Below are 24,256 nucleotides of genomic sequence, written 5' to 3'. Positions count from 1 at the left end.
TGCAGACACTGTGGTTTTAGTTAACGGGCTGCTTCAACAGTTCCTTGTAAGATAGGGACACTCACACACACACACCCACACACACAGAATGTGAGGAGAGATAAATAGTTTGAAGCTTCCTGTGTAACAACAGAAAGTATCACCATATGTCAAAAGCATGAGGAGTGAAAACAACAAAGAAAGAAAAGTGAATTGTTGTGTTTATTCTACTGAATGTTTGTTTATTCATAAGTTTATCACGAAAAACACTCTTGGCTGTGATAATGTTGCTACATTTCAAACTAAAGTCTAAGTGACAGTTAGCTCTGGAGGAAGCAATGCTTTCGTCCGGATACTGTGAGGCGATAAAGGGAAAGTTGCTGCTGGCAGATACATCTGTTGATTTTATATTTCCATGAGTTTGTTTGATGTCAAGCCTGCTGATCCTGGACCAGATGTCCAGCAGTGTGGCTCAGCAGCAGTCCATCCTGAAGTAAAGGGGAAGTCAGCATGACGACCACAGAAGGCTTGAACTGTCTGAACATATTAAATCATCCATCCATTATGACAGTGCGTGTGTGGCTGTATAAAAAATTGAATGGACTGACAAGATGGATTTTAACACGTAAAAAGTATCTAAAAACATCTTATTTTGACCATTTGTTGTACTGTTCTGATGTTTTTTGTGGAACATGGAATCCTGTTCCACATGGTTTCCCCCGCAGGAGATCTGATGTGGGCTGTGAAGGATCTATTTGTTGTGCGTTTTAGTCTCAGAGAGCTTCGTGGCCGCCGGTCAGCTTGTGGAAAAGCTCCTCATTCAGCGTGCTGCTCTTCTCACGACTGCGCGTCGACATGAAAATGTAGCCTCCGATGAACTCGTGAACGATTTTGCAGTCGGCAGTGATGCAGCTAAAAGCGATGTTGACGTTGCCTTCGAACTCTATGGCCACCTGGAGGAGACGAGAACACACACGCACACACGCACACACACACACACACACACGAAAGAGATTCTTTTAAGATGAAAGCTGAACTTTTTATGGGGTGACAAAATGTTGCACTTGTGAAACTGCAGGCAGCGACAAAGTACAATGATGTTGGTTTTATATTTGGGGTCAGTTTAAAAGTTCAGCTTTGCACTGTTAAAGGTGCAATAAGTAAGAAATGGCCACCTGTCGAATTCATACTCAAAACTTTAACTGTAGCTGCTGATAGCACAGTTAGCCGTGCATCCAGTGGTCCAGACTAGAAGCACAAGGCACCAGAGGAGTGTTGTCATTTGCACAGGAATGTTGGATCAGGACTAACTTCAGTAGAAATCTCTGCAGTACAATACATATAACTCATTACTTCAAAACTATTATTTCTTCACATTCTGTTAATAAATTGATATAATTTTGATTTGATACATTTTTAATTTGTTGAATGTTTTCTACATATTGCACCTTTAAAACTAATTCTCTTCATTTTATGGGCAGTGTTAATGAGGTCACTCTTACATTGGCAGCATGGTTATATTTTTTTCTTACCTTACTTAAATTTATTTAAGTATCACAAATAGATTTAAAATAAGATTTGCTAAAAAGAAAATTTGCATGTCCCATGGTCAGCAGGAACACTAATCAGAAAGAAACCTTGCAAAGTCTAATTCAGGCTAATTCATTATAGCCTTGAAGTGATGTCCCTTGTATCTAGTTAAAAATAAAATGTAAATGTAAGATTATTACACTTGGTTTGATCTTCAGTTTTTGCAGTGTACCACAAAGGAAAAGTCTGACATCTTGCGGAAGACAAAAGTTGAATGTCGTGTCACCTGTCGTATGTCCCAGTTGACATTCCACTGCTTCATGTTGTTGTAACGCCAGGTCTTCACCACGTCGCCCACGCCCAGGTCGATGCGGATCAGACGGTTGGGAGCTATGCCCAGTACCTCATCTTTCCGACTGCCCTTAAACCTGTTGGGCAACAACATCATTAGCTTCTTTCAAAAGTCAATCTGAAATCCTGCAAAACTTTGTGACAATTCACAGACCATTATGCTTGCTGGATGTTGTTTTGCACCTTTATCAACAGTCATATTTACAGCACTGTTATTCCAGAAGCAGGGACTGCTTGTTTCACAGCTTGTTTCATAAAGTTTCCCAGACTAGCACTTTATCAGCAATTTATCCGCAGAATTGTGTTTATGAAGTGTGACTTGGGAATAATGACAAACGCAGCAAGAATTTGTTGACAGGAACTTAAAACAAAATCTTAGTTTCTACCTGTGGAAGGTTTAAAGATTTTAGTGTTTAGGTAGCTTTGTTTTCTTGGCTATAAATGCACTCGAACACTCTGTTTCTCTTTAAGAAAAAACATCGTTTTTATATATATACATATATATATATATATATATTATAAAATATATACACTCCAGTTAGTCAGCAGACATGTGCAACTCTCACCAAAGATTGAACAGAGGCGAGATGTCCTAAAACAGAGCGTTCAAGACACAGTGTGAAAAGCTATACTGCAGCAATGCACCATATGAGAAAAATAATGTGTTTTTTGAAAATAAAAGTATGTAAACCTATTCTACTAGGATCCCCAAATAAAAGTATGATACCTGAAAATTAGCATAATATGAGCTCTTTGAAGTACCACTGCACATGAGTGCTGTTCTGCTTCAAAAGACTCATAACTAACAGTAAACTCTGTTTATGTTGTCAATGTGTTATGGCCTGAGAGCCGTCAGTGGTTGTGTGTGGGTGTGGCTGCTCTCTTCTGTGCTTTTGTGTCCTCCAGGTGCTGCCCTCCTCCGCTGGAGCAGGTGATTGTGCATGGCTGTCTCCAGTTAGTAATCAGGGAAAGATTTAAGCTGGAGCCAGTGGGTCATCCAGCAGTGTTTTTCTGTTAGTGGAAACTTGTTTGTGGAGTGCCACCAGCTTCCCTGTTCTTCTAAGGGGAAGTTAGTTTTCTGTTTGCATTTTCACTTTGTGTGTTTAAAGAGTAAATCTTTGTTTTTTTTGGGTAACATGATAAAACCTGAAAACTGATTCGGGAGTTAAGCTTTCTTTTATAATGTGTTACTCCCCACGGCCCCTAGACCTCCCAGGGGACATAACACAATGTTTGAATAAAAGTTTATTAGTTTTTTTCACCTTTCGTGTTGTGACAAACTGGTCCTAAATTTTCACTAATTGGCCTTCAATCCGTTCTAAAAAGCTTTGATTTGAACTTTGAACTTTACCTGACGACGACGTATGAAAGCCCAAAGTCAGGCAGGGATTGCCAGATCTGCAGGAAGCGCATCACTGCATCTGTCAGTGAGAGCTGAGCCACGTTCTGGTATGCGTCCAGGATCCTAGGTGTCAGCTGGAGGAGCAGACACAGGGTAAAAGATGTCAGATGTGATTGTATTTTGCTGCGTTGAGCACAAAAGTTAGCTCAGTTGTGTAAAGTTACTGTACTTGTGTCCAGAGAAAGGATTAAAGTCATCTCAATTGGAAACTTAGCACACTGCAAAATGTCATGTACAGTATATGACAGATGGGTGTGTACTGCCTCCTGAAAATGAAACATTTATATGAAACATTTACTATATTCTTTTTTTTTCCACCTCTTTGGCACCTGTTTGGTTTTGTACTTCTTATTGTAGCGAGGCGACACCAGACTGTGAGTATTGATGCTGTCATCGTTGGCTGGTGCGTTGCCATGGGAACCAGAGTTGGTCTTTTGCATAGCCAGGAAGGAGCGGATGCTCTGGATCTCGCCCTGGAAGCTGCTGTCGGCCAGAGTCTTGCCTTTGGAGCCCAGTCGACATGCAGCCATCCATTGAGCGTACTGCTGCTCCTGAGGGGGCGAGAGACAAAGTCACACAGCAGAGAGAGAGAGAGAGAGAAGGTTGTGGTCAGAGAGGTGAGCTAGTGAGACAAAGATAGACGTGGTGGAAATGACATATGTGACGCGTTTGCGTGACCTCACGTTTTCACATCGCAGATAGACCTCGTTCATGCCCTCAGGTGCTGGTATCAGGAGTCTGATAAGAAACTTCTGTGCTGCCACGTTAACGTCCGGAGCCACCTCACATCCTGTGTGCAGAATAAATATCAAACCAACGTTCAGTACTGAAATATGACATTTAAATGAAGGATGGTGAAAAAAAACACTAATGATGAACACCGAGTCAGACTTCCATGTCATCTTGAGTCCCATCTGAGCCCACTGAGTCACGCTCACAGTTAATTATCTGGGCTATTTGAGATCTATTCTCTTTATTAATGCTTCATTTCCTCTTTGATCCCAGAATCCTGTTTTTTCAAGAGCCTTTAAGTGGTTCATAGTGCTGATCTAGGATTACGAATGATCCCATTAGCTTCTCAGTGACTGAAGAGGAAAACAGACTCAAGAGCAGCACTCTCATTTTTACCATATATGGAGAGCTCCGTGTTTGTGTTGAGGTTTCCTTGTACGGTTATCATTGCATTATTCTGTAATATGTGGTCATTTCTAAGCGGTGATGCTACACAGAGGTGAATAAATGAAGAGCTACTACTTCATCGGCCACTCATTCAAGCGTACTCTTAAAGGGGAACCATTAATTTTACACATCAAAGTGTGTTTACAGGTCTACTAGTGCATTATGTAAAAAAAAGAATAGTATCAAGCCTTTTGTGGCTTCAGAAGAAGCTGCATGTAATCTAATAAATTACCACAAGTGAGTTGCATTGTGGTCAATGCAGGCACCTGGTTTTAAAAAATGCACTCTATAACATTTGCAAATAATCAAAATCGATCCAGCAAAACCCGAGATATCACCTTTTTGAGTCCACATACTCCTCTTCCTTTTCAAAAACTGGCACCTACATTACCCACAATGCAACTTACACACTGGATGCTTGTTCTGTTATTTCCTTTCCTTCAGTGTGTTATATAGGTTCTTGTACATGTAAAAGATCTTGAAAGTTAAAAACATTGGAGTCTGCACCAACAGAAGCTCCTCTCTCCCACAGAAAACACTGCTCCTGAAACGCCTCGTCAGTAGTCCCGCCTTTAATTTAGTGACTTTGTGACATCACACTATGTCACTGTGTCACACATGTGCTTAATTCATGCCTAGCAGCTAGTTTGGCACATGAGAATTGATTTAGCACAGCTGCTCTGTTGTTAGCGGTGCTGGCTCAGGCATGTGTGAGCTGCCCAATCAGAGCAGACTGGGTAGTCAGGAGAAGGGGGGCCTTAAAGAGACAGGAGCTAAAACAGAGTGTTTCAGACAGAGGGGGAATACAGTGCTGCAGCACTGGACAGTATGAGACAGCTGATGTGTTTTTGAGCATTAAAGCATGTAAACCTGCATGTCTCTTTTGATGTGTAAAATTGGTGGAGTTAGCCTTGAAAGACCTATTGATAATAGAGAACATCATTGGTGACATAGCAGGAAGTTATAATAATAATGAAAAATGCAACGAGATATTCATTACCTTTGAGGTTTATCTGCTGAATGGGCTCTCCGATGCTCTCCTCTTTGCTCTTGAAATAAGAGATGGAGGTATCCTGGAACTTGAACCAGTACTGCTTGTATCCCTTCAGAGTCAGCCTCTTTGGCCTGAAACACACAGTCCCATCGCTCAGTTCAACATGTTTGTAAAATTACTGATATGTGTTTTTTTTTTTCCGGAAACTGGTGCTTTGCTCTGTTTGAACTCATTTCTATAAATCTCACCGGAATATCTTCAGATAGTCGTTGAGTTCTGGTGCAGTCATGTTGTCCTGGATGAAAGACAAAAATGTTTTTCAGTGGATAAAAGATTGTAGTATTGTTTGGATTGTGCACTGCAGAGTGTAGAAGAGGTACAGTCCTTCAAAATCATCACAGGTACAGATAATAATAACTTCAATTATTAGAAATGAATCATCAGATCTTAAAAGATGCAGTTACATTTGAGGGTTTAACATAAATCAGTGTCTGCTTTTTCTGTCAAGAATAAGGTGAGAAGACTTCACTCTCATCCTGACAATACCTGACACTCAGTAACAGACAAGTACATCCAATATATCTGACCAGCATCTCTAAGGCGGAGCTGCCCTCTCCCTCCATCTTGACCTCCAGGGACTGCAGGGCGGACTCCAGGTCGTCCATGGCTGCACTGGAGCTCATCATCTGGGGCTCTGACTGAGACACCTTACTGATGTGGTACTGCAGAGGAGTGTGAGTATAAGAGAGGAGGGTGACAAATGTTTAACTATATACAGAGTTCAGTTTTATCTGAGACATCGGCAACTCAAAAGCAGAAAATACACCATTATAATTGGATTCTTCTGATTGACAGACAGCTTTACTGTTTTCAACAAATGCAAAACACAACAGTGTGGTTGAGGTTATAAGTGTTCCTGTACTTAATTATCAAATAATGTAGTTTAGATTAAATGGCATTTATTGACTACATTTGAAGACTGTTGAGTATTTACATGCTCTTTTAATATAGATAAGTTAAACATGCAAAGGGTTTCCAGCACATTGACTCATTACTGGATAGTTTTGTATATTTATCCTGTCAAACAAGTCAAAATTATTAATAGTTATCATATATCTTTGCAATAACTGTGTATAAATATGGAACATGTAAATCTTGTGCTGTGTGACATGTCAGGGTTTTATGAGGGAAGTATCTACTTCCCATGCTGTATTTTTAACATTAACTTGTTTTCCCCATGTTTCCAACCCAGTTGACACACACACACAGAGACACAGCACACAGCAGTGTTTTCTACCTGTAGAGCTCCAAACAGCATCATCTCCTCCTCAGTGCAGTCGATGTCCTCCAGCAGGATGGCCCAGCGCGCCTGCTCATACAGCTGGGTCAGACGCACAACATCGTACTGCACGGACAGAGAAAGAGTCAAATCAAAGGGGGAATGCACAAACATACACACATATCATATCTATACAAACAACACACACAACACACACATACACACACACACCTTGGGTTCTATATCATAGAAAGCATAGAATTTGAAGCGAAGCCAGACTCTGTCATTTTCTTGGATGCCCTGCTGCAGCAGACAACGGGATGAGTCCAACCACCTAGGAGGGAAAAAGAATAAGTACATGTTTATATATTTACATGTAACACACATATATATTTTATATTTTGAAATGTTTTTATTGGGGTTTTGAACATTGTCGTACAGCTTAACAGCCCCATGTGCAATCCTACCTACCACCCACAATTATTTGGTTATTTACCTCCACCAAGGGTTTTCACCCGTGTCCGTTTATTAGTTGGTTGGTTTGTCAGCAGGATTACACAAAAACTACAAAACTTGGATGAAGGATGGGTCTCCGGCCCAGAATAGACCGCATTAGCTTTTGGTGCATATCTGGAAAAAGGGGACAGGTCCAGGAATTTTCTTCTCACTTTGGGGATTGAATTAAAAGGGACTTTTGGGCCTAGGTGGAGGTATGCACTCTACTAAGTAGAAATCTAGTTAACATTTGTTTCATCTAAATTCTCATTTGTCATTGTCATGGTTTTTTAAAACATAATGTTTTATGCTTGCTTTTGCAACAATGACCAAGTTTAGTTTAAAGTAGGTTAGGGTTTGAACTTGAGAAGGGGACAGTGGGAGAGAGAAAGAAAATGGGAAGAGAAATAATCAGCCTGGCAAAAAGTTGAGCGTGCTCACTGTAGAGAGTGAAAGTGGAGGGCTTCCGTGCATATCATAAAGCCTGAAACCCGTTAAAGAGCACAAATTATAATCCAATTTAGGGCAGTGGTAATAGTATCTCTATCAACAAACATGTTAAAAAGACAGAGTTTGGAGGCAGCTGAACGGAACTCTTTCTTCGATTTAATTAGCTAAACACATACACCTGTGACTGCAGCGTAGTCTGGTAAAAACAGAAACTTTTGTTCAATGATCCAACTTAAACGATCAGCGTGTGCCTTGATTAGTGTTGACAAACAGGACATATTTGTTAGCGAACAATACTGTTGCCTATAATAAGGATTGAACTGGGGGCTTTTTTATGGTGAGACAACAGCTCTAACCACTGAGTCAACATGCTTGACAAGTAATTGGTTGGCACAAGCTCTAATTTTCCACTGGAGCCCAATTAGCCAAACAACATGCACCTGTGTGCGCTTGATTATACAGCTCTCATTCACACAGCAACTGTCTAACAAAGTCAGGTTTCTACTCTACGTGTGACCTCAGGAGAACCTGAACATGATGTTATTATGTCTGTACACAGTGTTTAAATTAAAGGGTGAGCTGTGAGTTAAAAAGAGAAAGTGGATAAAGATCCGAGTTTTTGTTCCTCTTTTGTAAGCTGTCGCTTTTCACTGCGATGGTGTCAAAATCTTTCTACAGACTGTTGTTGATACTTACATAAATGAAGGATGAACCATACTGATGTGTGAAGGCATACCTGCCATGGATGTGGGCCTTGTCCACCACGCTGGCTGGGCGGTACTGCTTGGCTACGACCTCGGGGGCAGGGGGAGGCTGGGTGACTGACAGCATCTTGTAGATGGCCTCCATCTGAGGTGAGTCAGCGAAGTGAGCCGGCATGCCGTTATAGAGACAGGGCCGAGATACTGCAAAAGAAGTGCAGGAGGGTTACGGTCAAACTTTCCAGGGGAGTAGATACTGAGTCAAAAGTCTGACTTATGTATTTCTGCCTTAAAATGTACAGTAGCTGCTTAAGAAAATAGCTGTATTCATTAATATTAATATTCTCTTTGGATCATTCACAGGTAGATCATGTACACTTTGTGTGTGTATAAAGCCTTTTGAGTAGTACTGATCTCAGTCCTCGTCATCCCAAATACCTAAATCTCAGAGGCAAAACATGACTCTAGAAACAGTGATTATTGTTGTCACATATAGTTCACCTGATCTGCTATGACGATGTAGAAACAACTGTAAGGACATCGAAGCAATTTCTGTATTGATGGTAAAGTGCTAAAGGCAAGTCAAAGCTGTAAAAACCATATTCTTGACAAACTGGTGAATTTGGGGTCAAGGAAAAAATCTTGGCAGTTTTTTGCTCAGGGCCATCAGTTATAAAAATGTGCGCATGTCAAGTCTGCAGTGTGAATGAAGAGTGATGAATGTACCCGAGGAGAGGGGCACCTCGGTCAGGTCATAGATCTCCTCAGCTGAGTCCTTATCTTTCTTCTTCTTTTTGTGCTCCACGGGCCGAAGAAGCGAAAGCTCCTCAGGGTGACGGATATCTGTTTTGGTAACAGAGAGGAAATGAAATTATTTTTCATCAAACAGACTGACTTTGCCTCAGCTTTAATAATGACAGAAATAAAACACAGAGAAGGGAAAGTCTGATTATTATGGGAACAGCGAATGACCAACAGTATATGTTGAGTTCACCTTAAGGACTTGACAGTGGAGGAATTATAATAGAATCAAATGTTGATGAAATCAATTTAAGATAAGTTAGTTCAGATAAGTGACCAAACATCTCAATCGTCTCTGTGAAATACATTTCAAGTCTGGTTGGCTTTTTTCGTGGTTTGTCACATGGACTCTGTGGCGCAACGGTAGCGCGTCTGACTCCAGATCAGAAGGTTGCGTGTTCAAATCACGTCAGGGTCAGTAAATCTATTTATGTGGCTCTGGTTAAGGGATGATGTGTAGGTTAAATACAAGAACTCAGATCACTTCAAGGACCGACAGTGGAGGAATTCTGATAGAACTAAAAGTTGATAATAATATCAATTTAAAAGAAACACATGAACAGTCATATCTATAAGTCATCAAACATTTTGATTGTGTCTCATTTTGTTCATATTACAGATCAGACTCTGTGGCGCAATGGTAGCACGTCTGACTCCAGATCAGAAGGTTGCATCTTCAAATCACATCAGGGTCACTGCTTTGTTAATGAAATTTAACCAACGACAGTGATTAATGTCTATGACCGCCTAAAGAGAGCCCACTATGGCTGTTGTTTGCATTGCATGTATGGTTGAAGTACAAGAGGCCAACATTTCTGTCGTCTTTTTACCATCTTAAGAACTGGAAAGTGGTTCCTGAACAACTGGACAGGTGAACATAAATCACTGGCCATTAAACTAACAACTAGATAAAAATGTTGTCAATTCACCCCCTCCCTACGGTGTTAAGCCTCTCACAAGTTTAATGGGTGTTGTTTAGACTTTCTGGTGCAACGGTAGTGCGTCTGACTCCAAATCAGAAAGTTATGTTTTCAAATCACGTCAGGGTCAGTTTCTGGTCACCCTTCTTTGTGGAGAATAAAAAAAAGTGCTGTGTGTATTACCTCTTAACAAGAATGTGGAATTAGGTGCACAAACCAACTGTCAGTATTACTTTAGCACATGTTCAGTCGTAGCGGATGTCGTGTGGACAGTCAGCAAAAGGAAAGAAAGAAAGAAGCTGTGGCTCACTGAGCATTCTGCAGATGCCCATGACGGTCTGGAAGACGGGGTTGGAGAAGCAGGCTCGGAGCCTCAGGGTAATGCCGTTGGGCAGACACAGCCTCAGGGGCTTGTGCTGGGGCATGAAGAAAAGCTTGGCGTCGGCGTGGATGCCATATTTCTCCAGAGTCCAGGCTGTCCGCAGCAGCCAGCACTGCTTCTGCTCCCACCACAGCGCATGGTCTGACCAATCACGCTTGATTTCTGCAGAGGACAGACACAAAACAGATGTCACTGCAAAGTGAAACACAGTCAGCATCAATTATCTTCAAGCACTGATGTGAAGTCAGGAGTTGTGTTCTTTAATCACAGAACAAAACTGAAAATTCTCTTCCACAGTGCAGACTTTTTTTTGCCTCAAAAACTCAACAGTAGCCTTGAAACCCCTGGATGTGTAAACATTATGGACTGACTGTACCACCACAAATGTTTGGTCTGTAAGCTGATAAGTGGTTGAATTGGCCTTCAAAAATAGACTGTGTGTCACACATTTTAAATGCTCAAAAAAAAAAAAAAAAAAAATGCATTGGCAAGTTCTCTGAGGATGTTAAACTACTTGGATTTCAGACTCTGTGGCGCAACGGCAGTGTGTCTGACTTCAGATCAGAAGATTGCATCTTCAAAATCATGCAGTGTCATATCTTTAAATGTGATGAGAATATCTAAATGAAAACAGAAGCTGAAAAAGATGAGTCCAGACAGTATTGACCTCTTGTCTGCAAGACGGACATGAAAGAAAACATGTTGGGTGAAACACAGAAACCTTTTTCTTTGCCTCACCCCCAACGTCAATTTATCAGCAGGAGTGTTTGGTCTGTTAGGTGATAACTGGATGAATTAGCTGCCAAAAATGGACTCTGTGGCGCAACGGTAGCGCGTCTGACTCCAGATCAGAAGGTTGCGTGTTCAAATCACGTCAGGGTCAAATCTTTGAAGAAACTAAATGGCTTTTAGAAAACCTAAAACCTGTTACGGGTGCAAGAAGGGCAAAAATAAAGAAAACTGAACATTTCTCACCTCTGCCTGTGTATTGCAATCATTCACTGAGTGTAGTAGAGTGTGAGCTCTTAAATGTACCGGTTGACAGACAAAAATAGACTCTGTGGCGCAAGGTTGCGTATTTCAAATCACGTCAGCATCATTATTACTGCTTCTGTGGTGCTGCTAAATTAGATACATCTGTCAATTATCAAGGTCATCAGTGTGGAGGTATTTTCACATACAGGACTGCACAGTGGCTAATGTTGGACAATTAAATAGTTCTTCTAATTAAACTGTCAGTCAGAAAAATAATGCTATCAACTAAAGAAACAGATTAAGGCTGATGTAGATGAATAATCACACATTTAAAAGGTCTCTGTGAAATTCATTTTTCAAGTTCTTTTTGCCTGTTTATTCAGCCATTTCACAGACTCTGTGGTGTGACGGTAGCACGTCTGACTCCAGATCAGAAGGATGCATGTCCAAATCTCACTGGGTCAATATTTGTGTGGCTCTGTTAAACATATGACGAGGTGATAGCTGTCTGCGCCAAGGTCGTCCATCTGGAGACTTTCTCACCTCGAGGACAGGACAGCGGCAGAATTATAATAGAGGGAAATGATTCTACGGGGAAATAACCCAGCAGTTAGACAATGATATTATCAGTTTAAAAGAACAAGATTAAAGGTAATATGAAGAGGTAATTACATTTTTTATTTTAAACGTCTCTTTAAAAGTAAATAAAATAAAAATGCATTGTCATGTTCTTTATGGATGTTTGGCCCACAGCTTTTCAGACTCTGTGGCGCAACGGTAGCGCGTCTGACTCCAGATCAGAAGGTTGCGTGTTCAAATCACGTCAGGGTCAAATCTTTGAATGTGATGGGAATATCTAAATGAAAACAAAAGCCTAAAAAGTTGAGTGTAGACAGTATCGACCACTTGTCTGCAAGACGGACGGGAAAGAAAACAAAACTGTTGGATGGAATAAAGAAACATTTCCTTTGCCACACCCCCAACTCTCATTTATCAACAACAAGCATATTTGGTTTGTTAGCTGATAAGTAAAGAGCTAACAAACCATACATGCACGGTGATTGATTGAAACACCCAGCCAGAGCTAGGCACAGGTAAGAAATCTTTGGTTTTCTTTATTCCTGTCCTTCTTGCAACCGGAAGGCAAGTTTTTGTTTTTATAAAAGCCATTTATTTTCTGTATTTTCATCACAAAGTTTTGACCCTGACGTAATTTGAACACACAACGTTAAAGTTTTTTGCGGGTGTTTAACCCCCTAGTTTCCAGACTCTGTGGCGCAACGGTAGCGCGTCTGACTCCAGATCAGAAGGTTGCGTGTTCAAATCACGTCAGGGTCAAATCTTTAAATGTGATGACAATATCTAAATAAAAACAGAAATCTAAAAAGGTGAGTGTAGACACTATCGACCTCTTGTCTGCAAGACGGACGCGAAAGAAAACAAAACTGTTGGATGGAACAAAGAAACCTTTCCTTTGCCACACCCCCAACTCTCGTTTATCAACAAGCATATTTGGTTTGCAAGCTGATAAATGGATGAATTAATCACAACAACTAGACTCTGTGGCGCAACGGTAGCGCGTCTGACTCCAGATCAGAAGGTTGCGTGTTCAAATCACGTCAGGGTCAAACCTTTGTGATGAAAACATAGAAACTCAAGGGCTTTTAGAAAACCTAAAACCTGTTCTGGGTGCAAGAAAGATACCGATAAAGAAAAATGAGCATTTCTCACCTCTGCAGTACGCAGGCAGAGGTGAGAAATGTTCATTTTTCTTTATCGGTTTTTCTTTATCGGTCCGTTTATCGGTCCATTTAAGAGCTCACACTCTACTACACTCACAGTGAATGCCTGCCTGCGTACTGCAGGCATTCACTGTGAGTGTAGTAGCGTGTGAGCTCTTAAATGGACCGGTTGGGTAACAAAAATAGACTCCGCAATGGTAGCGCGTCTGACTCCAGATCAGAAGGTTGTGTCTTCAAATCACGTCAGGGTCATTGTTTCTGTTACCTTGGATGTTTTTAACTGACATTTAGGTTATATACCTCTCACAGACCAAGATTATCAGTCTGGACATCTGAGGAATTAAAATAGAAGCAAATTATTCTACTAGAAATCAAACTGACAGTAGTGATACTTAAGAAGAAATTGATTAATGATGACATCATATTACACATTTTAAAGGTCTTAGTGAAATGCACCTTGAAGTCCTTCTGGCTCATTTGATCAACAGAATGCTAGACTCTGTGGCGCAACGGTAGCGCGTCTGACTCCAGATCAGAAGGTTGCGTGTTCAAATCACGTCAGGGTCAATGTTACTTCTTCTGATATTCAGTTTAGCAGATGGTTCTTAAATTAGGTATATCTGTCAAGTACCATGAGCATTTAGTCCAGAGAGTTTCTCACCTCAAGAACTGGATAGACAACCTCTTTGATAAATGATTCAGCTAGAAAATAAACTGTCAGAAAATGGTTAAAAGGCTGATATAGAGAAGTAATTACACATTTTGTACGACTCTGTGAAATGCATTGTCAAATTGTTTTTGACTGTTCGGTGGAGCTGTTTACAGACACTGTGGCGTAAAGGTGGTGCAACTGACTCCAAATCAGAAGGTTACCTATTCAAATCATGTTAGGGTCAACCTTTACTTATGATGAAATTCAGAAAACAGTGTGTGTGACTGTTTAATGACAACAGGCAAAGCAGTGTGTGAAACAAATGTGACTTCTAGGTATGTTTAGTCTTCATCCTTGTAGTGTGGACACTAAGCTCAGTCATACATTTTACTTTAAGGAACCAAAAGAAAGAAACAAATCAACGAAACAAAGACAGAAAACAAGGAAATGAAACAAAGTAAGGAAGCAAAAGAAAGACACAAGGAAGTAAAGTGAGGAAACAAGGAAACAAAAAGGAAACAACCAAAGATAAAGTCCAGGCAATCCAGACACTCCAAAAAATAAAACACCAAGACATGAGGAAGGAAAGCCCAGATGAAGACCTCACGGTTGAAACATGTCGGCTTTTTAATGATTGTACTTTTAATGATTTAGCCACAACAATAGAGGCTTTTAAATTATTTTCTTTTTTGATATTTTCTGTTTTGGAGTCCCTGGATTGTCTTTTGATTCACTTTCAATTCTCCCGTTTTCCAAGAGCATCCTACACAATTTTTTGCCCACAAGCACCACAAGCTTGAAGACCAAACATATCTAGAAAGCATATTTGACAGTTTTCATCAACCAGGACACTTACTGTCAAAAAGAAATTTGACCCTGACGTGATTTGAACACGCAACCTTCTGATCTGGAGTCAGACGCGCTACCGTTGCGCCACAGAGTCTATTTCTGTCACCCAACTGGTCCAGTTAAGAGCTCACACTCTACTACACTCACAGTGAATGATCGCAGTTTTCTTTATTCATGTCCTTCTCGCACCCGGACGACAAGTTTTAGGTTTTCTAAAAGCCATTTAGTTTCTTTGTTTTCATCCCAAAGATTTGACCCTGACGTGATTTGAACACGCAACCTTCTGATCTGGAGTCAGACGCGCTACCGTTGCGCCACAGAGTCTAACTTTAACAGCAATTTCATCCATTTATCAGCTTACAAACCAAATACGCTTGTTGATAAATGAGAGTTGGGGGTGAGGAAAAAGGAAAGGTTTCTTTGTTCCATTCCACAGTTTAGTTTTCTTTCATGCCGGTCTGGCAGACAAGAGGTCAATATAGTCTACACTCACCTTTTTAGATTTCTGTTTTTATTTAGATATTCACATCACATTTAAAGATTTGACCCTGACGTGATTTGAACACGCAACCTTCTGATCTGGAGTCAGACGCGCTACCGTTGCGCCACAGAGTCTAACTTTAACAGCAATTTCATCCATTTATCAGCTTACAAACCAAATACGCTTGTTGATAAATGAGAGTCGGGGGTGAGGAAAAAGGAAAGGTTTCTTTGTTCCATTCCACAGTTTAGTTTTCTTTCATGCCGGTCTGGCAGACAAGAGGTCAATATAGTCTACACTCACCTTTTTAGATTTCTGTTTTTATTTAGATATTAACATCACATTTAAAGATTTGACCCTGACGTGATTTGAACACGCAACCTTCTGATCTGGAGTCAGACGCGCTACCGTTGCGCCACAGAGTCTGCAGATTCCCTCACTGAACAGGTGAAACAACACATTTCAAAGAGATGTTAAGCTTGTTTAATAGTCTAATAACTAACTACTAATAACTAACTAACTAAATAATTAAAAAGCCTTTATTATCGTTCTAAATCATTAAAAGTGAAATCATTCAAAAAGCCAACATGTTTCGACCGTCTGGTCTTCATCCGGGCTTTCCTTCCTTGTTTCTTGATATTTTCTTTTTTGGAGTGCCTGGATTGCATTTGAAGTAACCACTATGTGCTGATTGTTGAGTGCATGACGTATGTAATAAGAAGACAGGGAGTTTGCTATTTGTGTTCAGCCACAGGCGGAAGATACTCTTATTACTTTGGATGAAAATGTTTGAAGGCACAAACAAACAGAGGAGTATATATGTCACACTGGTAACATAGTAAGGTTACCAAACACATGCTTAAATAATGAATGACTCATGATGATTTAATGTATGTAGGGTGTATCATGACTCTCATTTAGAGTGTTAACTATACACTGTATGTGAATTCCTGCATGCCCATGCAAATGATGTAACTATTTTTAGTGTCTGAGAGAAAGACGGAGACAAACACAGGCAGACAGAGAGTGACCCACGTGTCTTTTCCACCAGCTTGAGGATGACCCCTCCAACATGGAGCTCAGAGGCCACGCTGAGGGTGACAGGAGGCGCATCAGGGCCCAGTTCCTCCACTGTGACTGACAGGTCCCACGCCGCCATACTGGGAGAAAGAGAGAGAGAGATCTACAGGAGACAGGTCTGACGGAGAAGAGGAGACAGTAGAAAGCAGGACAGATAAACATGGAGAGAGTGAGATTTAGTTATATTGTCAGACTGTTGACAAATCATTATGAAAGGCTGCTAAACAAATGCTCTTTAAATGATCTGCTATGCTTGACAAATGTTATTTTTTTGTGTTTTTGTTGAGCAAAAATATGGGACAGCTCAGACAAAGCAGTGAAGGACAAGTAGATAAATAATACTTATGATGAATCACTTCAGTGAGGCTACTCTTTCATTTGTTTTTCTGCCACATTGATTAAACTGCCAACTACATTTGTACTAAGTCTAACATGAAAAATGTTCAAATGTATTGCAATCCCAAATTTAGCATTTAAGCAATTATTCATTTAGTGTCATGACTGAAGAATTATGAACTTTAAGTAAGTAAAGTATTTTTGATATCAATGAATGTTTTCTAAAGAACTTCATATCGGTGCATAAAAAGTGACGACTGGAGTTTTATGATACTTCAGAAGCTGTTATTATAAGGTAAAAAGTGACTTAATGTTGCTTTAAAAAAATGTCTATTATAGTTGTTGGTAACTTGATAGCTCACTCCAGTTCACCAGGACATTGCAGATAGTAAATGACAAAAAGAGAGGACAAATGACAATCATAATTTAGACAAATCAGCTGTGAGGAAAAAAGGCTTTAACTCATGGTTCAATATCACATGATACTGAGTAGCACTGCCACACATACACACACACACACGCTGGATGAGTGAGTTGATTCTGGCAACATGTCCAGTGTGATGGATACTTCCTGTTTCTGACTTGAACTATCACCAGGGACACACTTCCGCTTTCTGACCCGCCCAAGGTGAGATGTTCATCCAATGCCAATACAGCAACCAACTGCATGTGTATGAAAGTGTAAACCCACCTTAAATATATTACATTTAAGGATTAAAATGTCCGTCTTTCCCCCATGTATCTGTATTTTCAAGGAATATACCATTTACAGTTAGATAACAATGAACAGACGACATGCCTGCACCACTCTTTACTTCTTTTGGAAGCCTAAACTTTATTTATCTGCATGTTTCTGAATATAAGTTCTGATCTGTGACCAGTTCACCTAATGTGGCCCAATAATCGACCCCACATCTGCATATTCAATACGAAAGCCTCACACATACACCTTGCCTGAACTCTCTCTCTATCTTCATGCTTTCTCCCTTTCTCTCACGCTGTCGCACACACTCACACACACACACTCTGAAAGACAGTACCGTTAAGTCTCCTTTTGTCCAAGGTTTTGAGAAATGGAGACTGGGGGGACTCCTGGGCCTCTGGCAGATCTGTGAAGAAGTTTCCCAGTGGTTTTCTGCGAAAATTTGCAGCAGTTTCGTCTCTCTCGGGCTGGGCAAGTTGTGGTTGTCGTCGCTGCTTGTGTCACTTTTGTCATAAAGACTTGTTCCTTTTTTCTTTGTCGGTTTCCGCCAGGCGGAAATGTGAAAAGGGTTCACGATTTGAATGACAGGCTGTGTGAGTGATGCATATTAGGCAATGTGTGTGTGCAAGGGCATACAGCCTATTTGGGGCGAGAGATATGAAATGTTAAAAGAACAGACGCACATTATCGCTCTCCTCTCTTTGTCTTTCTCCTCCCTTTTCTTTTTTCCGAGAACTGTAAGCACACATGGAACAGTTTGATTATTGATCATCTTTTGTGTGTTGCAAGATTAGCAATGAGTAGTTGGGTGTGGGTTAGTAATGCTACATTTTAGCAGCTTTTTTTGATGTGTCAGAGGCAGAGTAAAGAATATTTAGGCAAAAAGTGAAGCTATGAGAGCCAAGAAATTGATAATATCCCTCTAAAGGGGGCAGCAGTTTTAAGGCTTTACTACATAATAGTAATAGATAATAATTTGGTTCAATTAAAACAAAAAGGCCCAAGGCTCGTGTCACTGTGACAAGTCCGGATTAGCTTCCACTGGTTTCATTTGGGGAAAATAATTCTACCTTTAAATAATGATCTGAATGTCCTTGAACTATATGCATGGCCACATTTTTCACACATTTAGATGTAGGCCTACAAACAGCTAGGGGGTGACACACTACAGTGTGCTCTAATAAGGAAAAAACAGTATTAGGATGTATAAAAACCCACTTTACATTGCATATTACAATGTAAAATCAAGTAGCCTACTGTATGGTATATCAAGTAGTGCTGTAGAATCTGTGGCTACATATATTTTCCCCAAATGTCCTGTTTACTACAGATGGTTCATGTTTTATCTCTCCTTGCTAGAATACTAGCCAGCTATATTTAGCCCAGTAGCATTTTGTGGCATTTAAAAATGACCTCAGAATTAGTTAGGAATATTGGGATATTGGTGCATATATGCGTGTGCATGGATATGCAATAAAAGTCAAATTAAATGTGTCACATTATTTTTGAGGACCAAAAATATTCATAAAACACAAAATAAAAATTCAGACACGTCACAGAATAAACAATCAAGTGAAGCACTTAAAATATCCCAACATCCCTAACTAACAGTGTAAATAAATAAATAAATAAATAAATAAATGAATGAATAAATAAACAATTAGCCCACTAGCTAATCTGCCTTCATCTTTTAATTCTAATATTTCCGACAGTCCTGAAGGAGGCGTGAGCTTGTCGTCGCTGGCTTCGGCTTCCCCATGTCATCTCAGTAGGGGTTTACACTCGGTGTTGAGACGGAAACGTAGAAACGCTGGTAACACCGCAGCATATCCTTCTCATTGGTGATAAAGTAAATTACTAACGCCGGCAATTGACACCACATTAACGCTTATTTAAACTTTTAACAGCCTGTCGTCGTTCAGCAACACTCAGTTAGCACCCCTTGTAAATGGAACATTCCACACGTTGACGTCCAAAACAAATATGGCACATGAGAGCGTTTGATGCCGGAGGTGTGTGCGCCTCGTCGAAAACGAAACCGAGCCGCGGTGTGGCTGACTCGGTGACATTTGACTTGCAGCAGCACGATCCGTTTAGTCCCCTCGGCGTCACTCAGGCATGGCACTGCAAATATCAGCTCTATTTTCATACATCAGAGCCCCTCTGCACACCGGCCCCGTGTCCCGTGTCCGCGCTAACTTCCAGGGTGTCAAGTTCAAACACATTTTAACTAGTGGGAGCCCCCCGCTGGGAGGGAAGCCAGCAACAAGTCCCGTCCGCGGCCATATTAACGTTGCCACCAGAGCCGAGAAGTTGTCAACATCGGCGAAAGCAGCCTTTTGGAAGTCCAACCAGGGGAACGGATCCTCCTCACCCCGGGGGAGGAGAGGCTGGCTGGGGAAAGTCGCCCTCGGTGCCGCCCTCGGAGTGAGCACGGTCGCGCTGTTCCGGTCTCTCCACACCGGAAGCCTCACCGCCATGGCCCTCAAAGTTAACCTGAACTCCGCTGAGGGAGACTGGAAGGAGACCAAGGGTGAGAGTGTGCAGCCGAGGCCCAGAGGATTTTAATGCAACGATGCAGCAGCTGCCCTGCACTTGTGCTTTGTCAATAAACGAAGGAGAAGAGCCGTCACATTACTGCAAGCACCTGTCCAGCTGCCAGTTAGTGACCCTGTGTGCTTTTTTAAAATGGATGCTGGTCAAATCAGTCATCACAACAAAGCAGCAACACACATTACATACATACATATTAGACCTTAAGATAGTTAAAGTTGTAATATTGTGGTCTGCAGTGTCAAATCAGAGTTGGTACACCATAAACTATATGATATATACACAATAGCCTTCATAAAAAACACGATTTGTATTGTACAGAAACATTTGGACTGCAGCTAATGATCATTACAATCAATTATCTATCAGAAAAGTGATGTCTTATGTTCAGTCGATCAACAAATAAGGTCCCCAGAACACTGTTTGAAGCTAGAAAGGTGGCAGGGTCCACCAAATATAAACAAAGTAAAACATTATAAAATTGTGTTGTCCTTTAAGGTCAGTTTTTTTTACTCACTTTATGCTGTCAGAAAAACGAAGATAGTTTGTTTATTTAGTTTGTTTAGGCATTAAAAAACAGTCAATGAAGATCTTTCTCTTCTGATCCAAAATGTCTTCCCCAAAACTACATAGTGCACCTTTAATTTGAGACTGTAGAATACAAAACTAATAAGTGAATTATTGAGTTTGAGAAGGTGTGACTAGAAAATGTGTTTATCATGTAATAAACTGATTTCTAGACAGTTAAGAACATGGCTTATAAACCATCAAATCTGTCAACATTAGTTTGGGTGCTGTCATCATATGGCAGACTATTTGTCTTTGCACTTATCTATCCTTGCTTATTTCTGTTTTGTAACTTTCGTGCTCTGTTGTGTTTGCTTGTTGTATTGTTTGTCTTTCGTTGCCTTTTAATTTGCTCTGCTTTTGTTGCTGCCCATGTCTTTGGCCTGCTTTTACTGAAATCGACATGCCTTGCATCATGATTGCTGTTTGGCATACTTACAGTAATGTTCATTGATATGCACAGTCCTTGAGAAATAAACTGGATGAAAATAAAATCAGTAATCATAATCGATTGACCGAGTGATTTATTGGCTTAACACAGTATGTTTCTGTCTTCATAATGTAAATCTGTACTTGAACAAACGTGAACTTGGCTGGTAAAAATACACAAAAACCATTAGCTTCATAATGTCACAGTAGAAATTTTTACTGTTCATGAGTTTCTTTAGGAGCTTTTTTGTCCTAGATATTAAACATTTCTTCAGTCTGGTATGCCGAAAGTGCCATGTTTCTCTGTTCCCTAACTTAAATATTTAACAAGATGTTTCTTTCAAGTCAAGCTTATTATTCACTGCCTGTTCTCTTTCTCCATCATCTCTCAGACTTCTTGCTGTCTCTGTCTGTGAAGGACAGGCGTCAGTACTACAGGACTTCCAGCTCTGTGCCACTGGAGGACATCCCAGTGTGGACTCCCGCTGCAGGTCAGACTCCCAACATCAATCACAGTCACTGTCAAGTTCATTCAGGGTTGGGTGGTAGTGGTGTTGAGGCTTTCTGGGAAGGGTCCAAAGACATGATCTCTTTTGATAGTGTTATCGCGTAGTGGGCTACATCAGGTTAAATAACTTGCACACTCACAACATTTCAACTTCAACTTTAACTACAGGGGAGTCTCTGTGCACCTTTACAAGTCAGACAACAGAAAAGAAAACACTTAATATCACATGCAAAAGTACACACGCATATACATACACTCACTCACACACCTACAATAATAATGTTGATATGACAGGCTAGCTAGCCTACAAACCTTAGTGAGAAGAGAAAACAATGTGTTTTCAGTCTGTAATTGATAGTGCCAACAGAGCTTGCCTCTTAAATGTGCAGTGGTAGATGATTCCAGAAAAGAGGAGCACAGTAGGCAAAGGCCTGACTACCAAAAGGGTTATAATTTGGAGAGATCAGGCTGTAAATATATGAGGGAGCCAGTCCATTTAAAACCTTCTAAGTAAAAAGGAGAATTTTGAAGTCACCTCTTGTGTGAACCAGTAGCCAATACAGAGACATCACTACTTCAAGACTTATTTATTGTGCAAGCCGAGCAGGTAATTAAATCTTGACACTGAATGTACTGTATGTGTCTGTCTCATTATCAGGTGGATCTGGGCAAACTCGCTACCAGAGGAATGAAAAACTTGACCAGAAGATTTCCCTCTACAGCGGTGACATCACCAAGCTGGAGATAGATGCTATCGTCAATGCAGGTATGTGTGTGTAAACGAGTGATGAGTGTTTGTGTGTAGTTGGATCAGTGTGTAGGTTTGGTGGTCATTTTGTCTGACTCATTTTCCTCTTTTTCCTGTACTTGTTGCATCTTGAGCTGTTGTAACAAGTGAATTTCCCCGTTGTGGGATAAGTAATGTCTATCTAATTTAATCTAATCTAATGGTCTGTTTTCATAAATGATAAATGAAAATGAAAAAGCAAGATACAACATTTCATTGTATTTTCTCTAAGAAAAAAAGCAACACATGCACAAGAACAATATGAAGCAGAAAGCCAAACAGTGGGAAATATGAGGGAAGATTATGGATAAAAAAATCTGTGTGCTAAAAGCAAGTGCAGCCCCCAGTCTGTTTAAGCAGCGACGTGCATATGCTGTACATAAATTTAGCAGAAAACACCTGTGAAGGTGGTTCTTGCTGTGATTATGGGTATGATGTTTTCTGTGTGTGTGGGAGGGACAGCTACAGGCTTTATTACGGCTGCACACATACTGTGAAGTCTTCTTTAGAGACGTGAACATACAGTACATTCAAATACAAGAACAACAAAAGGCTTTAGAATCAGAAGGATTGCTCACTGTCTCCTTTGAAACTTCAAAAGGAGGCAAAGTAACCCGAAAGCAGAGCAAGCGATTATGTGAAGTCTCGGTACTGAACAGATAATGGACTGACTGCTTTGAAATGGAACTATGTAAAATAGCCGGAGTTAAACTAATGCGCCCTTTGAAGGCCGGTAGCAGCTCCTTTTGATTTACTGTTAGCTGGTCTTTTGTGAAGGCAGTAATTGGTCAAAAAATAGGAAAAATCAGCTGTCAGTGAACACAGCTACTGCAATTAATTGGTACCACACCAGCCATGTAATAAATGGTTAGAACAGACTGCATGTATACAGAAAGAGTGTTTTGTTTTGTTAAAGGCCAGACATGTCTTGTCTTGTTTATGTAGTATCCACATGCCATGTGTTTTGAAGACACACGTCTGTTACCGCAACCAAACAAACCGCTGATGTGTTGCATTAACTGGAGACTAGTGCTGCAACTGTTGATTATTTTCATTATAAGTTATTATTTTCTGACTAATCGCTTTGTTAGTACATCTATCTTATCAAGTTACATGGCTCCAGCGTGCAACTCTTGTGATCCAACATACGCCCAAAAATCTGTGAAGTGCAACTAAACTTTTTCATTGGTCACACCGGTGCACCTGATGTTCACCGGGTCAGAATAAATACTGTTTAAAAATATTTTTTAACAAACACCAACTTGGTGTGTAGACAGATTTCTTTGAACAAATATTAGCCTATACACACATTTTCCGTAGATTAAAATCACTCTTTTAATCGTTTTTACAATACTTCAAAGATTTAAGGTTGATTTATCTGTTTGATTTTGTCTTTAAACATATATAAGCACTTTTTAACTTTATATATTAAACAGTTGAGGTTATTGCAAAACACTTATCTGCACCTTCACTTCTGTTCACAATCTTTTACTTAATGTGTCAAAAAATTAAATTAGATTAAATTGAATTAAATTATGTGCTGGTGCACCAAAATGAAAAAGTTTGCCACATCAGAGCAACCGGTATCACAAGTTAGTCCGGAGACCTGAGTTGTGTCTTCAGATTTCTTATTTTGTCCTCCTGACAGTCCTAAACCAAAAGATAGCTTATCCATCATCCTGCTCTCTCACACCATCTGCACTGGGTTAAGAGGGCATCCCAGGATGGAGCTGGCCTTCTTGATAAGTTTATCAAGTCTCTTCTTATCTGCTGCCGAGATGCTGCTGCTCCAGCAGACTACTCCATAGAAAATGGCTGATGCCACCACAGAGTCATAGAAAGTCCTCAGGAGTGCCCCCTGCACTCCAAAGGACCTGAGCTTCCTCAGCAGATGGAGTCTGCTCTGACCTTTATTATAGGTTGCTGCAGCGTGATCAGTCCAGTCCAGTTTATTGTTCAGGTGAACTCCCAGGTACTTGTAAGATGTCACCATCTGTCCATTCCCTGGATGTTCACCTGTGTGCAGCCAGCTCTTTGGTCTTCCTGGCGTTGAGCTGGAGGTGGTTCCGCTGGCACCAGTCCACAAAGTCCTGAATAAGTTCTCTGTAGGCTCTGTCGTCCCCGTCCCTGA

General features: G+C 40.6%; 2 protein-coding genes and 10 non-coding genes across 12 annotated transcripts in view; 7 read left to right on the top strand and 5 right to left on the bottom strand.

Moving 5' to 3' along the window:
* Positions 1 to 182: 182 nt before the first annotated feature.
* Positions 183 to 19,247, bottom strand: fermt3b (FERM domain containing kindlin 3b). The gene is made up of 15 exons (XM_073486433.1): positions 17,619 to 19,247; positions 16,198 to 16,360; positions 10,392 to 10,625; positions 9,087 to 9,203; positions 8,396 to 8,564; positions 6,946 to 7,048; positions 6,733 to 6,840; positions 6,023 to 6,157; positions 5,684 to 5,730; positions 5,442 to 5,566; positions 3,946 to 4,052; positions 3,592 to 3,813; positions 3,212 to 3,336; positions 1,796 to 1,937; positions 183 to 932 (listed from the first exon to the last, which is right to left on the bottom strand). The coding sequence occupies exons 2-15, from the start codon at positions 16,319 to 16,321 to the stop codon at positions 753 to 755; spliced, it is 1,938 nt and encodes a 645-aa protein (XP_073342534.1). The 5' UTR covers positions 16,322 to 16,360; positions 17,619 to 19,247; the 3' UTR covers positions 183 to 752.
* trnaw-cca (transfer RNA tryptophan (anticodon CCA)) lies at positions 9,508 to 9,579 on the top strand. The gene has a single exon. It is a non-coding gene; the product is annotated as a tRNA-Trp (tRNA).
* On the top strand, positions 11,275 to 11,346 carry trnaw-cca (transfer RNA tryptophan (anticodon CCA)). The gene has a single exon. It is a non-coding gene; the product is annotated as a tRNA-Trp (tRNA).
* On the top strand, positions 12,199 to 12,270 carry trnaw-cca (transfer RNA tryptophan (anticodon CCA)). Its single transcript has one exon. It is a non-coding gene; the product is annotated as a tRNA-Trp (tRNA).
* trnaw-cca (transfer RNA tryptophan (anticodon CCA)) lies at positions 12,705 to 12,776 on the top strand. Its single transcript has one exon. It is a non-coding gene; the product is annotated as a tRNA-Trp (tRNA).
* On the top strand, positions 12,995 to 13,066 carry trnaw-cca (transfer RNA tryptophan (anticodon CCA)). Its single transcript has one exon. It is a non-coding gene; the product is annotated as a tRNA-Trp (tRNA).
* trnaw-cca (transfer RNA tryptophan (anticodon CCA)) lies at positions 13,676 to 13,747 on the top strand. The gene has a single exon. It is a non-coding gene; the product is annotated as a tRNA-Trp (tRNA).
* On the bottom strand, positions 14,704 to 14,775 carry trnaw-cca (transfer RNA tryptophan (anticodon CCA)). The gene has a single exon. It is a non-coding gene; the product is annotated as a tRNA-Trp (tRNA).
* trnaw-cca (transfer RNA tryptophan (anticodon CCA)) lies at positions 14,934 to 15,005 on the bottom strand. The gene has a single exon. It is a non-coding gene; the product is annotated as a tRNA-Trp (tRNA).
* On the bottom strand, positions 15,225 to 15,296 carry trnaw-cca (transfer RNA tryptophan (anticodon CCA)). The gene has a single exon. It is a non-coding gene; the product is annotated as a tRNA-Trp (tRNA).
* Positions 15,516 to 15,587, bottom strand: trnaw-cca (transfer RNA tryptophan (anticodon CCA)). Its single transcript has one exon. It is a non-coding gene; the product is annotated as a tRNA-Trp (tRNA).
* Positions 19,248 to 19,280: 33 nt separating the features above from the next.
* The window catches only part of macrod1 (mono-ADP ribosylhydrolase 1), a 136,496-nt gene continuing 131,520 nt past the window's right edge, over positions 19,281 to 24,256 (top strand). The window contains exons 1-3 of the mRNA XM_073486434.1: positions 19,281 to 19,814; positions 21,223 to 21,321; positions 21,997 to 22,104. Coding sequence (XP_073342535.1) covers positions 19,400 to 19,814; positions 21,223 to 21,321; positions 21,997 to 22,104 — 622 coding nt within the window. The 5' untranslated portion in view covers positions 19,281 to 19,399. The remainder of the gene's footprint in view (positions 19,815 to 21,222; positions 21,322 to 21,996; positions 22,105 to 24,256) is intronic.

The sequence above is a fragment of the Pagrus major genome, chromosome 18 (genome assembly GCF_040436345.1).
Source record: "Pagrus major chromosome 18, Pma_NU_1.0".
NCBI classification, from domain to species: domain Eukaryota; kingdom Metazoa; phylum Chordata; class Actinopteri; order Spariformes; family Sparidae; genus Pagrus; species Pagrus major.
The sequence above is the reverse complement of the archived record's forward strand: the minus strand, read 5'-3'. Positions and strand labels throughout refer to the sequence as shown.